This window comes from Ochlerotatus camptorhynchus, unplaced genomic scaffold (genome assembly GCF_037179485.1).
Source record: "Ochlerotatus camptorhynchus isolate MF236.1 unplaced genomic scaffold, CSIRO-AGI_Acam_v1.1 ptg000078l, whole genome shotgun sequence".
NCBI lineage: Eukaryota > Metazoa > Arthropoda > Insecta > Diptera > Culicidae > Ochlerotatus > Ochlerotatus camptorhynchus.
Genome location: NW_027040568.1, coordinates 4,777,006 through 4,796,430, shown reverse-complemented (window position 1 = coordinate 4,796,430; position 19,425 = coordinate 4,777,006). Strand labels below are relative to the sequence as shown.

General features: G+C 36.4%; 1 protein-coding gene across 4 annotated transcripts in view; it reads left to right on the top strand.

The window, feature by feature from the left end:
• Positions 1 to 19,425, top strand: part of drongo (Arf GTPase activating protein drongo) — a 129,210-nt gene that overhangs the window by 2,203 nt on the left and 107,582 nt on the right. For all 4 annotated transcript variants that reach the window (XM_065217699.1, XM_065217697.1, XM_065217698.1 and 1 more), the window contains exon 2: positions 3,379 to 3,848. In XM_065217699.1, coding sequence (XP_065073771.1) covers positions 3,685 to 3,848 — 164 coding nt within the window. In that variant the 5' untranslated portion in view covers positions 3,379 to 3,684. The remainder of the gene's footprint in view (positions 1 to 3,378; positions 3,849 to 19,425) is intronic.

Below are 19,425 nucleotides of genomic sequence, written 5' to 3'. Positions count from 1 at the left end.
GCTTTTTAATCAATTTTGGTTTTGTTTGGTTTTGAACTTCCTTTGCGGAAGCGTACTAAAATATTGTGTGAAAGGGGTTTTTTCAACTTAATATTCTTCATGGCATTCCTAGCAAATTGGTGGAATCCTCTATAATAATGGAATTCCGGTACAGTTTGAGTAGATCCTTTTTTGTCCTGCTATAATTACTAATCCATCATGAGATATATGTACCTTACCCTTTCAACTATTGCTCATATATTACAGTATTCTCAAGTACTAAAGTCTACTATTTCCAAAGTTGTTCAAATTTGTTCGTGAAATTATGCTCTTTAGATTGGTTTTTGGATAGTACTTACCTTTATACATTGATTTCTCTTCGAATTCTCCATACATTTCTTTAGAAATTATCAATAGCATCATCTGGTTGCGCTTCTCGACCAGTCCATCGAAGCTCTAGTTTTTTTTTTAATTTAAAAATCATGTAGGTTCTGGCTCATTCTAACTGTTTTTTAAATGTTCTGCATCCTGCACTTCCGGTGGATGCGTAATAGACTGATGCATTTTTTTGCTTAAACGTTTCCAAATCTTGTGTGAAAATGTGAACTCATTTGGGTTGAAACTTACTTTGCACAAACTATTTAAAGTTTTATTATGATTATATGGAAAATCCAAACGTTTCATTCATTGCTTGATTGATTCCTTTATTTATCGTCGATCTTCGCAATCGAGCGCCAATCACCGATGGACATAGATTGCCATCCGTTGACGGCAATCGAATGCCAGGGAGTCGGCTTCTTCACCTGGTAGATATCGCACCCATCAACACAATGTTTTCTACCCTTTTTCTAAATTGGTCCGAGATGATGCTCTTGTAGGAGCTACAAATTTGCTGAAGATCGTTTTTTAGTGAAACGACAAATGAAATAGTTATTTTATTATTTAAGAGATTGATTATCTTACGACATGATCAAGCTGTTGCTTTGTAGGCAATACTGTATTGTAGCAGTTGTCAAATTGTTGCTAACTGCGACCCACATTGAGAAATTGCATGAGCTGGCCCATTAATATTGATTACAGATGTTATAAGGTTAAAATTACCTTGCAAACTCAAAATGTTTTAAAATGCAAACATGAAAGCCTGCATGATTACCTGAAACCCAAAATGGAATTGAATCGTCCAAACTGAGATATTTTACCAATATTTTAAAACAGCAAAAAAAAAACGGCAAAATTTAGGTAAAACGCCAAATCAGTCCAAAAACAGCCTAACATGTACAAAAATGATCTGAAAACACTTAAAAGGAACATGCATGAGTAGCCATACAACAACAAAGAAGTATTAACACTAAAAATGGCCTTACGTAAAAGTGAACTCAACACGCTAAAAAAGTTATTGAAACGTTAAAACATCCTGGAAACTCTCAAAGTAGTATTAAAAACACCAAAAATGGCCTCACATTCGTTAAATTAAGCTAGAATTAACAAAATTTATTTAACTCATAAAAATGGCCTGGAATAGGTTTACAATAGCCAAAATGACATTAAACCCCTAAACCAGCCTAAAAACTCGTATCATAATATTTAAACGTCATAATGGCCCTAAAGACTCTAATAATGACACAATAAAGCCTAAATCAATCTTTTCAAACTCACTTAAAAATGCCGTACAAGTGCAATATATCATTCAATATATTTTAATAGTTAGTAAGTGGAAGCAACCCTGGGTATGAGGAACTTATTTCAAAACAACAAGAAAACAAATCTAAAGCACTTTTTTGGTTAGTAGTCGTATTTCTGGGTATGATGTAAATGTATTCGCTATGTCTTCATATCCAGTGGAATATAGTGCAGACCTTTCCGTCGAAAAGAAATAGTTTGTTAACAATAGTCATCTGAGAAGTTAAAAACATTGTGAAAACCAGAAGCGCCGCCATTACCTCAATTTATCTGCTAACTAACAGTTACTATTAAAACGTTAACGTATTTCAAAATACTGTTTGAAATGGTCACCTATAAGTAGAACTGTTATATTATCTGACTATTAGAACTATTATTGCAACCAATCTGATAATTTCTATGGTGCACAGAATAGATAAAACAGCCAGCCACAAGCATATTTTAACAAAGCAACTGATTCGTATGCTTGCGTTATCAGGAGAAATTCCCTATCGAAGTGGCTGGTATATGGATTGGAAGTGCATATGGAATTATATAATTTTTTAAGCTAATGTGTAGTATTTGAATGTAAATCCACTCTACTTTTGGAGAATTATTGATTAAACATAAGGTAATCTATTTACCCTTATTCATGCAATAAGCTCATACCGCAACTATAGGGACTCCACTATCACTGTAACAACTACCCTATGTCTGCTTACAAATTCGGATCTAGTGACTACAAGTCTACTATTGTTTTTTCTAGTGTTTTTTCATACATTGTTTAAGCTTTGAGGTAGATTTTGATGGGCAATGAAGCTATGAAACAAGCCTATCTAAAATAGGTTAATATTTAGGGAAAATTGCTTGTTCACCCATATTCATGTTTTCGTTCGAACCGTATTTTCCATACAAAAAAACTTTTTTTTTTGTATGGAAAATACGGTTTGAACGAAAACAAGAATATGGGTGATTATCTAATGCAAGTAGTAAAATATACAAGGTCCGTCAACATGTTTGACATTTTGAGGAAAATTTCCGTTATTTACCCAGTTCATGTACCAAATTGTTATTTAAAGTATGGTGGGACTGATATCCTTTTTTGAAGATAATCTATTAATTATAAAACTTGTTTAATTAATTTCAGTGCATATCCTATTATAATAGGATTTTCTTATTCTTGAAGGATGGCGTAGATGCCGAACATTAAATTTAAATTTAAGTGGTCTTCAAGATAGAAACAAACAAATTTAAAAACATAGTTGAAGTACTGTTTTACCGTTCAATATGTACATCAATTGTACGTACATGCTTCTACAATTCCATGCATCTGCAATCTGCCCACACTGTCGCACGTGTCTGTTCCGCCTGACTCATCCTATCGAGCAAGTGTTATTGTGTGACTTCTGCTGAGAACCAGTGCCAGCAAAACTATCTAAAACTATCATATGTGTCTATTCCTACTACAGCAGTGGGCTTAAGGTAGCAGCTGGACAACGCACACGAAGAAAAAATCGTTCTCCGTGCTATAATAATGCGGTGCAGTCAGTCCAATCATACATACAGGCATACAGCAGCTGAGCTCAGTCAGAGTCAAGCAACTTTGATTCATCGAGTGTGTTCTTTTGGGAAAGTTGCTTCGTGCCTCTCCGAATCCGGTTGATATGTTTTTATACAGTATGATTGAATAATTTGACACATTTTTCATATTTATTTTTTATTTGTTATTGCACCCTACAGTCGACGGTGTGGCGTACTGAAATCGTGTTGAAACTGCGTGCAATAGTTTGATAACTTACGAAGAAGATCTGTGCAGTAGTGGTTTAAGGCGTTTGATTGCGAACGGTTGCGGCCGAAAATATATAGTAGTTGAAAGCAAAAGCATAAAAAAGTGTAAAGTGGCAGAAAAAATCGTTCGGCTCAAGGCGAAGATTGTTCGAATTGTTTGTGCAACGAGAAATCGATTTTAGTGGATAACAACAGAGCGCGGAAGAGGCGCGCACAAACGGTAGCAAAATTTACAAATTACATAAATCATCGACGGCCATGGCGGTGGTTCGCAAGAAACAGGATGATAAAGTGTTGAAAACACTCCGGGAGTTGGTTACCATCGGAGGCAACAAGGAGTGCTTCGATTGTGGTCAGAAGGGGCCCACCTACATCAACATGACCATCGGTTCGTTCGTATGTACGACCTGCTCCGGAATACTGTAAGTATTGAATTGTTTGTCGTTATTTTAGGTTTGCTAGAAAGCTTAGCATAGCTGAGACTGACTGCACATACCATTGGTTGCTACTCCGTGATTGATCAGAATCAGTGAAATTGCACAATAAATCTACTGAATGAGGCTGCGAGTACCGTTCATTCTCATTGTACAAGTTTCAGTGACTCCATATTTTAAAGATTAATAACGGCGCCGGCCTCGTCCTTGCAATCAGGTGAGAGTGAGCAAGGAATATTAGAGTAACCTTTGTTGTTTCTCGGACTATGTTTACCTATGCGTCCCCATAAAGGTCACAGGAGGGGGACTTTTTTTTAGTAGGTAGAGTTCGTTGGATCAAGATTCACTTTGATAAGTGATGCGATCGTGGTTTTAATATAAAATGTATTGTTTTTCGAAATTCACACGAATAATATTCACGCAAATGATGCGAATCTATCAGCTCCGTAATTTAAAGGCTGCTCAATAAGCAAAAACGGTCGTTACTAGGCCACCCAGGTCGTTTCGAGTTTTCTGTTCACCCAGGTCGAAAGAATCGGTATTATAGGGTGTTCCAGAATGTCTAAGCACGACTTTGGAACACCCCTGCTTGTTTCAGATGACGTTTAAACAGCTGATTATCACGCTGAATCATTTTTCACGTTTCAACAAACAGTTTCGTGCATCGTAAGTGTCGGTTCTTTACATTTTCGTGACAATGCATCGTGCATTTCTTCGGAAAAGCGCAAACAGATCGTGCACAAATGGTGTACTATCCCCATCATTTCTCTGAGTCAATTAGCGAAATTGGAAGGTGTAAGCATCGGAGCCGTTCGAAACGCGATTCTGAAGTATGGTGATGAAGCAACTTTCCAGGACAAGCAAAAGTCTGGACCGGAAAATCGTGTAAGCTTTCACTCGCAAGAAAAGTGCTTAGTTTCGAGACGTGACTATAAAAGTGGGATCCTCGAAGAGTAACGTCTAGCGGGCCAAGGCAAGAATGGGTATAAAGACGTATAAGAAGCCAAAGAAGCCTAAGCGGATTGAAAAACAAGCCGCATCCGTCAAACCGAGGGCTCGAAAGTTATACGACCAATTGCTGTGCGAAAAATTGGTGTGCGTGATTATGGACGATGAATCATACGTTAAATTTAATTACAAAACTCTTCCTGGTGATCAGTACTACACCGTTCGTGGTGGCTGAAGTGTTGACGACGCGGATAAGCCGATATTTTCCGAAAAATTCGTTAAAAAGGCTATGGTTTGGCAAGCCATTTGTGAGTGTGGTAACCGTTTGTGACAACGGAGACAATGACAACCGATGTTTACGTGCGTGAGTGTTTAAAAAAGCGTCTGTTACCCATCCTCCGCAAACACGACGCCTCATTACTGTTTTGGTCGGATTTGGCGTCGGTTCATTATTCCAAGGATCCGGTAGCCTGGTATAAAACCAAGGAGATGAATCCGCCAAACTGTCCCCAGGCCAGGCCAATCGAAACTTTTTGGGCCCTGACCAAAGCATATTTGCGGAAACATGTAAATATTTTGTAAAATATCAAACAATTGCCATAATAACAAAATGTGATCTTTCAGTTTTAAGGCAATAACACCTAAAAGAGTTATTGGATTGGTATTAGAAGACCTTTAAAATAACAAATTATGGAATTCAGGCATCAAAAAAGCGTCGGTTATCTGTCAGTTATTATATTGACTCAATTATTTATTTATTTGTTATTCGTAGAACATTTCCTCAATGTTTGGTATTTTACCTAGTCCTAGCCCTAGTCATTACCATATTTAGGTTACCAGTTATGCTATTTCCATACCTTAATTTGGTATAAATAATTTATTTTCTCCTGCTCGGGAAGGTACCTGTGCTGAAGGTAATGAGTAGCGTGAGATCAAAAATCCGGTCCCTGGCTTACGACTGATCGGATCTCGGATTTTCCACGTTTAACTGTAAGAGAATACTATAGAGAACATGAATACGAAATAAAAATCGAATTTGCTGTAAACAGAGTTACGTTATCATTTTTTTTAATCGTGCTTAGACATTCTGGGACACCCTACAGTTTGTGTGTCCATCTACCATTATCCGCCGTGTCCCACTCCTGTTGTCACTTCTGTTGCCACTTAGCCGAGACTTCCGCATAAGAGATGGTTCTGTAGGCACTCACGACTCGCATGGCCATGAACCGGAACGTACTGCTCAGTTCTTCTTTCTTTTCCAGCGCTGCAACCCAGGCTGGAACTCCATAACTCTTGATTTTAACTATCGCTTAGAGGGGGCGTGCTCCTCGACGTCGATCGTTATCACGGCGCAATATCGATCTCTTCTCCGCTTCTGTTTGGACGCCTTCTTGGCTCCCTCGACCACTGCCCGGATTGCATCCACCGTTGATCTCTCTTTCCGGAATCCAAACTACCTCTCCGATAATCCGTGCTCACTTTCTGTGCATTTCGTCAGCCTGTTCAGGATGATCCTCTCCAAGAGTTTTCCAAGTGTATCCAGCAGGCATATAAGCCTGTACGATGCTGGATTTAGCTTCTGTATTTTCCACCTGTCAGAGAAGTGACCCTTCCACCTGTCAGGGAAGTGACCCTTCCACCTGTCAGGGAAGTGACCATGTCCGGAGACGCCTGGATCGACGCTTTCAATACCACGTTATGGATTCCAACCGGACCGGGAGTTTTCTTCACCTTCAATCTTTTCGCCACTGCTACAAGTTCCTCGTTGGCGACTTCGACGTTATCTCTCCCTCCCTCTCCGTACGGTGTAGGTGGCCAGGTCGTTGGGTCGTGCTTCGGGAAAAGTCCTTCCACGATGACTTTCAGCTTCTCTGTGGATATTTCAGTGGACATCGTTGGACCTTGGAGCCTACAATATGAATTATGAAACCGTTGATGTTGTGATTTTTAGATCAATGAACCACTTTGTCAATCAGTTTAAAATAACTGCCACTCAAACTTTGAAATATAATTTTCAGACTTTTTATCTAGAAAATTGAGAAGATTTTGTAATTTACACCAAAGCGTAATGTTTATGTCGTTCATTTGTTTTTATGTGGCAGGTATTAGATCAAATAAATAGTACTGGACATAGCCGATCACTTCATTCGAGCAGTTTAAAAATCATTCCTACCTAGATCTTTGAAATATAATCATAATTTGAGACAGCCAAATTTAACAAATCATGTTGTTTTTCTTGGTAAATGATTGTTCAAATGAAGAAAATGTTATCATTATTAAGATTTTTGTTAGTTCAAATATTGCCGCGAAATTTCAAGTTTTTCACATTTCTCGACCTTAAATTTGGCTTATTTTGCTTGCGATTTTCCAATTTCCCTAATTATGACTTTTTTTAATCGTTGAAAACTCACATACTTCACCGACAACAACAGCTACATCCGCAAACATTGTTTTCGCGCTTATGGCGCCACTGTGTGGCACTGAATGAAAAAAAAGAAGAAAAACCCCTTTATGATAAGAACTAGCAATGCGTGGGAGAAAACCTTGCTTGCGCCAGACATTCCTATGAAATAAATTCTTTTCCTTCGCAACTGCATTGCCCATCATCAGATAATTCATTAGCCTAGTTATATGTAGTCTGGTTTGCATTTTAATTTGATTAAAGTTTAAATTATATATATTTTTGTTTCTGGCGAATAAAGTGTTTTTCAAATGCCAATAAAAAAATGTTGACGAAAATTAATGCAAACTTTCTCAAATTTCCATATTTCACTCTCGCTCGAAGCCAACAGAATGTGTATGTGTATCTTGCGATCTTTTGGGTCCTATGTTTAAAAGCTGTTGTTGTTGGTAGCAGCACTCACCAGTCAGAGTAGGAAGTGGCTAATACAACCGTGCGTCGTGTGGTCTCTTTCGGAGCCCTTGCAACTACATTGGAAACTATAAATTTGCAAGGTGAAGGAAAGAGACGGAATTTACGAGGCTCCATCCACCACATGGCACATACGTCAAAGCGGCCGTCTAGCACACCAAATGTTAGTTTTTTCCGTTTCGTTTGTTGCTGTTTTACATTTTCATTGTTTTGGTTTATTTATAAACGCGGTCGCTATGTAACGGCCATTTCGCGACGGGAAGCGGCATTGTGCGATGTTGCTTTGGAGCTGCCGGTGTATCAAGACTTTCGATTGGTTACAGTCGGTGGTGCATATTCGAGTTTATATAAATTTCTGTATGGAAAACCTTTGCGATGTTGGTCAAATTATGCGAAACTAGCTTCGTATGGCAATGGAATGGCTGATTCATATGTTTAAGATCTTTCAAATAGACATTAAGATATTGGTGGCCTCCCTTAGCTCAGTCGGTAAAGGCGCAGCTACAAAGCAAGACCATGCTGGAGGTGGCTGGGTTCGATTCCCGGTCCGGTCTAGGAATTTTTCGGGTTGGAAATTTTCTCGACTTCCCTGGGCATAGAAGTATGATTGGACTTGCCACACAATTATACCAATGCAAAAATGGTACAGGCATCGAAAGCTCTCAATTCATAACTGTGGAAGTGCATCTAGAACACTAAGTTGAGAGCACGCAATAAGCTAATATGCGATATGCATTAAGCTTGAAATGCGAAGAAGAAGAAGATATTGGTGTTTGCGTTATTCGTCATTATAAATTGAAGGTTTTTCACTAAGCTAAACTGTTGGGTCGTTTACAGATGCTAGTTTGACGTTCTATGCGAAAGACGAATCCTACTTTGGAATTTAAAACGATCGTTTCAATAACAGGAAATGGAAAGATATTGATTGCCATTGTTTTCTTCTAGCACCTGAATACCAATGAGCTATCGTGTTGTGCAGTCTCCATGTTTATGAATCTATCAATACAAACGCTTTTTGCACTTTCCATTCACAACATGTCAAGAGAAAACGCAACATGAATCGGAAGGGTTGGGGTCTCTAATTTCATCCGTATTTAAATATTCATACGGCGGTATTGAGTTTCCATGAAACAAACGTAGATAACCGATTGTTGTGGTGTTTCGGTCGATGATGGTTCAATGACAGTGAAATTCCGAGAAAATTCGGTCAACCTTTTTGCTTCGATGTCTACCTACTTCTCTGTCTGTACAGTGTTGTGGGTATCTGAAGCAGAATTGAAACTGGTTGTTGATCGGGAAAGCTCCATGATGTGGTGTTATGTGAGATGACTTTTGCCTATCATATTCGGTGTCACGACAGCGGCGACGACGACGACGGCCGTTGGGCAACTGTATGATGTATGGTTGCTGCTCGTTTACCATGCTCTTTTACTTGGTGTTGCATTGCTCAAGATTTAAGTTGTCGAGTGGCTTTCACGCGATGACGACGACGACGACGTTGTGGTGGTTGATGTTGCTGTTGGTGCACAGCTCCATCACTTGGATGCAGTTATGTGCACTCATTTCTCGGGTGAGAGGAAAGCTGACTTATAGGTCAAATGAGGATTGAAATTGATGGTCCATTTGTTAGATGCCAAAGTGCTGCCTTAAGACGAACATTATTGATTGAGATGAATCAGGTGCAATTTAACGTTTCTACTACCATTATGTATAAGTGGCGCCGGTAGTGTAGTGGCAAGCGTGATTGCCTTTCACCCCAAAGGGCTTGGGTTCAATCCCAGTTGGTGCCGCCAGGATTTTCTGAGACATAAAATCTCTAATCACGCTCTAATCAAGGGACGTAAACCCGTTGATCGAAAAAAATGTATGTGTCTTATAAGAAAAAAACTATTCAACAAAAAGATGGTAAAACCAGCACGGTCTATTCTTTTGTGGGATGAATTAACAGCCTCTGGAATGAAGCTGTTAAGTGAGGTGGGAAAAGCTCAGGATCAGCTGGATTGCAGATTTGTTTGGCCAGGACGAAACGGTGTAATACTTATGAGCATTCCGAAGATTAACGTCATTTGTAGCATAGGAGATCTGGAAAGTTTGGAACGTTTGAAAATAAAGAGACCACTAAATTCCAACTCTAACACACCTTAGCCGGATAGCCAAGCACCATATTCTAAACGCCGCTAAGTTGATATTCATGTTTATTGATTTTTAATGTATTGTAACACATATTATAATTGCATAGAAGATTGGATAATTAAAGTACATCTTCTTGTTTTAATTTTATGATCCTTCAATTTAATATTGAGGGCATCAAGGATTTATCCAAATTTGATTCAGTCAAACAGTTTTATATATCAGTTATTGAAAATAGGTGCATTTTTTCAGGAAAAGTGTAAAACAATACCAAGTAAAATTGTCACACAACGAAAAGTAGTGACAATCCTATTAGAACAAAATGATTCCCCTGACAAATCTTTAATTCCCTGTGATGTTTTTTTTTTAAATTCCACCATAAGGCCGGAACAAATCATATTTTTTCTTTTGTCACTCGATGCTCACACCAGTCGAGGGGGTGGTAGGTGGTGTGAATAAAAAAAATTAGACATTCAAAATTCGTTTTTATTACATCTAAACCGTGTATTTCGAACGTTTACATTACTTCTTAGTCTTCGTTTTAGCCTTATCTGTCAAAAGATAAGCAATTATAACGGAATTTAAAGGAAATAAACCAACACACTCAAAGCTCTTCATAAAGGGATTCCGTTAAGAGGTTCGAAAAATTTAAATGATTACTTCACGTATGGATTCAGCAAGGTCCATTCTATAAAATACAAGCCTATTTTTCAAAGATATGAGCTGAAGTTGAGTACAGCAGAACAAAAACATCAAATTTCTATGAAAATACATACTTTTTGAATATTAACCAGGTTCGTCCTTCACGTTTGGATTCAGCAATTTACATTCTATAAAATCTATAAACCTACGAAAATACGTATGTGATTCTATAAAATCCACGCCTTTGTTCAAAGGAAGGAGCCGAAATTCAACTTGGCGGAACAGGAAACCCAAATTTCTATAAATATACATGCTTTTGAGAATTTAAACTCAGATTTCTAAAAAACAATGTGCATGCTTCAAAAAATGTACCATCACGTTTAGATTCAGAAGCTCCATTCTATAAAATCTAAGCCTATTTTTCAAAGGACGGAGCCAAAATCCAACTTGGCTGAACAGGAAACGCGAACTTCCATCAAAATTTTGCGTATTTTTGAGGATTTAAACTTGATTTTCTCAAAAATTTAAAAATTCAACCCTGATGTATGGATTCAGCAAGGTACGTTCTATAAAATCCATGTCTATATTTAAAGATCGGAGCCGACATTGAACTTGGCAGAAAAGAAATTCAAAATTTCTATGAAAATACGTACTTTTGTGAACTCGTTTTTCTCAAAAATTGAAAAATTCAACCATTTACGTATGGATTCAGCAAGTTTTATTCTATAAAATACAAGCCTATTTTTCAACGATAGGAGCCAAAACTCAGTTCGGTAAAACAGGAAAATTCTATGAAAATATGTACTTTTGTGAATATTAATCAGGTTCGTCCTTCACGTTTGGATTCAGCCAGTTTCATTCTATAAAATCCAAGCACAAATTCCAAACGATAGAACCGAAATCGCTCCTGACTTCAAAAAAATCTACCATCCCCTATGAACTTACATAGGTCTATTCTATAAAATCCAAGCCTGTTTTTCAAAAAACGGAGCCAAAATCCAACTTGGCTGGTCAAGAAATCCAAATTTCTATAAAAATACGTACCTTTGTTGATGTAAACCCAGTTTTCTCAACAATTGTGCTTGCTTAAAAAAATCTACCATCAGGTATGAACACACGAAGGTCCATTCTTTGAAATATGAGCTTAATTTTGAAAGAATGTGAATCTCAAAAGAACGAGGAAGGGGTCTAGGGGAGCGAAATCTACGTTAAAAGTTAGTTAAATCACTTCAGGGAAGCTCAGACTAACATTGAATATAATTCAATCCCTCAATAGAAAAGTTTGGACTCCCTAAGGGAGGTATTGAACAACTTCAGAAAAGGTTTGACTCCATTTGGAAAATTTAAGCTCAAAAAAGTGTCGGTTCACTTCGGACAACTTTCTATACTTTAAGAAAAACTAGATGTGCTAAACAAAATTGTGTCATTCCCAAATTCCAAAGCAGTTAACAAAAAATCTGGGACTCACTTAGGAAATTGCAAACCCGTTCTGACTAGTTTGGATTCAGTTCGGTAAAAGTTGAATCAATGCAGGAAACTTTGGATTCATTTAGGAAAAGGATTAAATCAGCTAATGCTGCCTCACTCCAGAAAATGCGAAACCAATTCTTCAAAACTTGGGTTCGGGATATGTTGGATCACTTCAGGAAAGCTTTGACAACTTTAAAAGGATTGAATAACATAACAGAAAAGTTTAGACTCAGTTAGAAAAATGTTGATGACTTATTCGAAAGTTTGAACTCACTTCAAAAAAGTTCAGACTCAGCTTGAATCTGCTTTGAAAAGTGTCTCCTCAATTAGGAATTTCCTAAATCGTTTCTGATTTGGTCTCAGTTCTAAAATTTTTAAACCAATTTCAAAAATATTGGATTTAGCTCGGAAATTGTTGAATCACTGTAGAAAAGAATTAAATCATTAAATAGCATTGCAGCAAATATTTTAAATATTTTTGATCAAATGCGAAAATCGAGCGACTACGGTGGGCTGGGCATATTGTAATAATGTCGGATAAAGACCCAATGATAATGGTTCTTGGTAGCGACCCGACTGGAACAAGACGAAGATGTGCGCAGCGAACAAGGGTGATCGATCAGATTGAAGGCGGCTTACCTAGTGAGTTGCCAAACAAGATTAGGAATGATGTTCGATGAAATCCGGCTTATCCGATTTCAAGGACCTGGCATGCCGTACCGGTCTAGTTCAAATTTATGTAAAAAATCTTTAAAAGAACAAGGTTAACATCGAGAGAACTTTTTCCAGTGGTTACTTATAGGGTCCTCTTTACATTCAAATCAGTTTCAAAAGGCACAGGGCTTTCTACGGCCCACGGTCGGACGTGGCCTCAGGATCTCAACAATGATATCATTTTAGCCCAATTTATTTATCATTATGAATTTTAGCCCAGAGTGAATGAGAAATAAACAAAATGCAGGCCTGACCTAGACCGTTTGATAAGCGTAAATTTGAGATTAAATTTTTGATATCAGCTATATGGCAGTTCATCGTTTTCTTGTTGGTTTATCACAAGCGGAAGAAGAATTTCAACCTTCAACCTTAAAACATGAATATAGTGGAATCAGCATCAAAAAATATAGAACTAACAGCTGACTGACTGTGGCATATATGTATGTGGCATATATGTATGTGGCCAGGAGAGTAATGTTACTGACACATCTTTTTTTTCACCTGACTGACTGTGGCATATATGACTGTGGCATATATGTATGTGGCCAGGAGAGTAATGTTAGTGACACATCTTTTTTTTCACCGGCTGACATTGAAATTTATGTCCGCTTTGGATTGTCTTGACTTAATTGGAGATTTTTTATCACCAAGATATCGACCAATACGATCAATTCACTAGCCCTGGTTTCCCATCTACCTTTAGGATCTACATCTAATAACGCAAACAAACAAAGTAGAAAATTGACAACACTAATGCCTACAAGCTCTGGGTTTTCGGTGTAAGCATACTAGTTTACTGATATGATTTATGCCTAGCAGATTCAAATCCACTGTTCAGTTCCGTCCGTGGGCAGCTAATCAGTCATGGTTTCCCTGGTCGGTTACTTAAGCGATACCGATGCAAGCATATATGCGCCAGGGACACGGACCGCTCGGTGATTGTGCGTAAATGTGCTACTGCGGCGGAAATTATGTAAATTGTAGTTCGGGCGGAGATTGCTTGCTACCTTTGCACATGAAGATGATGGAAATTGCTGTGGCCGTTTTAGTACCTGCCAATTGGAGCAATGAGACTGGACTAAGCTGGATACGGGAACTGGGTTGGATGGAGGATGAAGGCGATTATGACCGGTAGTTGGTGGATTTCTAACACGCCGGAGTGTGGCATGAATAACCGGTTTTAGCTGCGTATAAATAATTGATTTCAAACGGGAGTAACAAGGAATAGGAGTGGAAGGGATTGGCGTTAGGTTTGCACGGATAATGCAGGGGAAATGATGGTATATTGATGCCGTTGATGGTACCGACGTGAGTGAAAACAGAAATTAGATGGGTTGTATTCATCTTGGATCGGTTCAAATGCTCACAGCTTCCACTTTTCAACAGTTGCAGAATAGATATACCGACCGCTCAAAACTGCCTTGGTTACTCAAGATGCAATTTTCGGTAATGATGTTCGTAACAATTCAGATGAAAAGAACATGTCATCTCATTTAAAATAACAGAACGAATGAATGACGGCTCGTTTTTGCAATCGAGAATGCTTCGTTTGTAACCTATTTTAAACAAAGTAAATTGCACCCTAGGCAGTTTAGCAGTTCCAGGCCAAATAGTATAAACAAATAATTGTTTACTCGACTTTCTCCGATTTGCATGAAACTTTGCATAATTGTGTATTATGATGTATCATCATTCATGTTTTTGCAAAAACTCGGACATTTTAGATCTACAGGTATAGGGTAGAGAACTACTTTGGCCTAAGTATACCCAAGTAGCATTTCTTGTTTTATTGCACTCTATTAGTGGTTATTGAGATCAATTTCATAAAACCGCCAATAAAATTAATAGCTCCAGCACAACCTTTTGATAACCGCTATAAGATCGTCATACAGCTTAGTGGACCACTCTTGATAAGGTTTATAAAGCATGTTTGAGAATCACAATAAAGCTGTCTTAAAACCTTTTGTCAGGAAGCCTCATACTCTACAAAAGGTTCTCATAGCCTCTATAAGAGTAATATTGTATCCAAGCAGTTTTATTACGCTTTGGTGAAAATCAGTTATAAAGCCAATTTAATTTTTATTGGCTTCAAAGCAACCGCCATAAATTAGCTTGTTGTTGTTCTGTTCTGCTGAAACTTTTTTTCCAAATGGAAATCTTTAGCGGTAAAAATATGTTTGAGTGTTGGTGTCAAGATCACCATGCCATCAATTTTGTTTCTTGGCTACATTAGTGAAAATTTTAAAGAAAATATATGACTTTTTAGAAGTTCCAAAACATATGCGCTTGAAATGTTATCGTGTATATTGAGATAATATGAGCGTTAAATAAATGCGCCTCCAAAATAATTCAAGTTAACAAAAAAGATTGTTTCAGAAATCAAATGAATTTGATGGAATTACCTTAATTTTACAGAAAATTGAGATCAATACATAAATTCATACCAATGCACACTGGAAATCATTTCGGATCTCTTATTTAGCCATTATTTTATTGAAATTTCTTGGATTTTATTCCAAGGCTAATGGCATTTTCATAATGAAAATATGGCGACAGAGGACAGCAGGCAAGAAAAACATCAAGCGCAATTTCTTAAAATGTCTAATGCTTACATTGCACACTGGGTCAGGAATGCAACCTAGCGGATCAAAATTAATAACTCCGAAACGAAGCATTTCCGCGACTTGGTGTCTTCGGCAAAATGTCTCGTCATAATAAGGACCATCTATTGACATAAACAAATAGTTCAAAACTCTTCCGCAAAGATGGTGCCACAATCTAACTTCTTTCTCTGACGTTTTGGAGACTTGATGTTTTGGGCAAAGTTGTTTATCTTGACAAAATAAACAGCTATTTCAAAGACGTTAAATTTCCACTGTCTACTGGTTCCAAGTTATATGGAGTTAAAGAAAAAAATGTTGAAAATATGTTTTTTTTTTCTGTTTCGTTTTTTTTTTTGCTTACAGCTTTATAATGTTTTATTATTATCTTATGCAAATACATTAAATAAATAGTTTTTGCGAAGAAACATACTGTATTAAGCTTCAAATTTCAAAGATATTGTTGAAAAAACTAGAAAAAAAAAAAAAACACAATTTTTGAACATTAATATCTCCCAAAGCGCAAAAAATCGCAACCTGACATTTTCAGCAGAAATTAAGCAATACTCGATAAACAAAATATCAAAATTTGAGAGCTTAAGAAATAGCTTTTTTTAATGCATTGAATTTGTGTTTCGAAGACTTCACGACTTTGTCAAAGTTGGTGATCTTGATAAAATAAACAACTTTTCTAAATACGTTAAAACTTTACAGCCTACTGTTTTCAAGTTATGATGTGAATATATGTGTTAAAAATGTGAATATAAGTGTATTAATTTTAAATATATTGTTTAAATGAATATACCTCGAAAACAGTAGGCTGTGAAGTTTTAACGTCTTAAGAAGAGTTGTTTATTTTATCAAGAAAAACAATTTTGCCAAAGTCGTCAAGTCTTCAAAACGCCATTTCAATGCATTAAAAAGTTATAGAAAAAAAAATAATGTTCCATTAAAATGAAGATATCTACAAAACACCAAAATATACCTCTCTCAAATTTTGATATTTTGTTTATCGAGTATTGCTTATTTTTTGCTGAAAATTTCAGGTTGCGATTTTCTGCGCTTTAGAAGATATTAATGTTCAAAAAATGTGTTTTTTTTTCTCTTTTTTTCAGCAATATCTTTGAAATTTGAAGTTTAATCCAGTATGTTTCTTCACAAAAGCTATTTATTTAATGTATTTGCATTAGAGAAAAATATAACATTATAAAACTGTAAGCAAAAAAAAAACCGAAACAGAAAAAAAAAACATATTTTCGACATTTTTTTTCTTTAACTCCATATAACTTGGAACCAGTAGACTGTGGAAATTTTACGTCTTTGAAAGAGCTGTTCATTTTGTCAAGATAAACAACTTTGCCGAAGACATCAAGTTTCTAAAACGTCAGAGAAAGAAGTTAGATTGTAACACCATCTTTGCGAAAGAGTTTTGAACTATTTGTTTATGTTAATAGATGGTCCTTATTATGACGAGAAATTTTGCCGAAGACACCAAGTCGCGGAAATGCTTCGTTTCGGAGTTATTAATTTTGATCCGCTAGGTTGCATTCCTGGCCCAGTGTGCATAGGATGGAAGCAGAACAGAAAAGCATAATGCATGCTTTTATTACGAGAACTATTTTCTTTTGACAAGAGCAATTCAAGCTGAACTTTGCATTAGGTCCTAAGTAACATTGATCGATTCTCTTCGTCGACTTTCTCTTTCGTTGATAACTTATTCACAGAACCGTTTCTTGATGTGTTTGTCGTATTGGATGCTAGATAAAAGCTTCTTTTATCGATTTATGTGCTGAAAATACCTGGGAATGTCTTTACATGACCGTGGGGATGCAAAGAGAAAGTTGACGAAACGAATCTGTCAATATTACTTAGAACCTAATGCAATGTTCAGCTTGAATTCATTTTTTTTTTATTTGAGGGCAAATGTATATTCCTATTCTACGGGTGCAACCGATGAATTTTACAAACATTTAGAAAAGTTTTGAATGGTACATTAACTTTTATGAAAAGTTATGCGTGATTTCAACCTTTTAGCCCTAGGACTGTCACCATTTCGACCAAGATTCGACCGTGTCACCCCATGTATATGCGAGCGAGACGTATACACGAAATGTTTTCATGCTCATGCTAACAATTTTGTTGATTTTCTTTGCGCTCCGCTTGGAAGTACCGGAAAGTTTTGATTCTTTTCTATGTTGTAAAAATAAACCACCTATTTACATTTCTGACAAGTCGCAACTGAATGCTTATAATTGTTTTAAAATAACTGTTTCATGGCCAACTAGTTTTATTGCGCTTATTTATAAAGCAACGAAAGGATTAATTTTTTGGTTTTATAAGGGCAATTTATATTACTTTTTTGTATACTTCAAAGCAATCATAAAACCTTTCATAAGTGAAAATAGCATAAGCATCAGTTGGTTTTTTAATTAGCTTTATAGGGGTTTTGTAGATAGCTATAAGAATGTTTCTTGACTTGCATTGTATATGACCGTCATAAAGCTGTAGGTAATGGTTGCAGCTGCAATAAAACCTTTATAAATTTGGAATATAGCCAAGCAGCTCTAGATTTGTTACTTGGGTAACGTAACTTCTGTACGAAATGACGTCGAGACAAAGTTATTGATAAAAGTAGAGTCGTTATGGGAAAAATAAACACAGTATTTTTTTGTAATTTTGAGTAAACATTATAAAAAAAAAAGTGTTAAGAACCCAAATATCTCGAAAAGCATATGTTAATTTTTTATATGTTAAAAAAAGTTCATGAAAGATGCAAAGTTTTCAGATATTTAAAACCATGGACACTTGAAATTTAGCAAAGTTGTAGAACATCAACTTTTGGTCATATTTTTAAACTTCTTGTTAGCAAGCTTTTTTATGCAATTTTTGCACAGAAAACGATTCAGGATGTAACGATTATTGTTTCCTGTGGATAAATTACATAAAAAAGGTCAAAAATTTGAATAAAATTTTTTTTTCTACGATATTTGTCAATTTTCAAGTGTCCATGGTTTTAACAATTTTCAAAAGTTTGCATTTTTCATGAGCTTTATTTTTCTTTAATTATATAAATTGAAGACATACTTTTTGAGATATTTGAGGTTTCAAATTTTTTTTTTTAATTTTAACTCAATTTATGAAAAAAAAATCTATTTTTAACACAGAGACTATATTTTTCTCTACAAATTTGTCTCAGACGTCATTTTGATCAGAAGTGATGTTTTCGTGCTGCAATTTATTGAAAAATGTTAAAGTTGCCATTTTGAAAAAAAAAAAAAACAAAATCCAAAATGGTCGTTGTTTTTTTTTTGGAAAAAAATGAATTATTGCCCATAACACATAATTATGCAAGGTTTTATGCAAATCGGAGAAGGTTAAGTTTTTCCGATTCGCCTTTTGGCGTGGAACTGTTCAGTTATGACTTCAATTCTTGATGAACATTTCACAAGGTCCTATATGCATTGAACGATTCTCTTCATCGTTATTCTCTTTTGTTAATAGCTCAGCTACAAATTCCATGCTGTATTCGAAGTTTTGTGCACTAAATAATTACTTATTTTATCAAACTTTGTGGCGAAAGTTGCATGAAATGTGTTTGCATAGCCGAGAAAAGAGAAAGTCAATAAAGAGAATCGATCAATACAGCTAGGACCTTTTGAAATGTTCATCTAGAATTACCGATTACTTGCAATTAAAATCAAATATATTTTAAAAATACCGACAACCATAAAGTTACCCTTTCGACCAACTATTCGAATTGGAACATTTCTAGCCTAACACAAAAAACGGGCCTAATACTGTTGATCAATTTTCGTTATCGATTTCTCTTTCGCAAATAACACGACTGCAGATGCATTTTCCATCGAGTGTGTTATTTCAGGCACAAGCTAACATCATCTTCTGTGAAAATTTGCTGCGATCATAGCGAGAAATTCGGTTAAGTCTACCGTGATACACTAAAGAGAAAGGCGATTAAGAGAATCGATCAACGAGGATAGGCCCTTCTCAAATGATACGCGAGATTAATTTTTTTGTTATAGAAAAGGGATGGTCCACTGTACGGTTTGTACCGTTTCATAACCGGTGGCATTCCTAACTAAACATCAAAAGGTCAACGCTACATTCTGCAGCGTTATAAACCTTCTGCTCAAACAAACAACCGTCATCTCTATCTGTCGATACGGTAAGG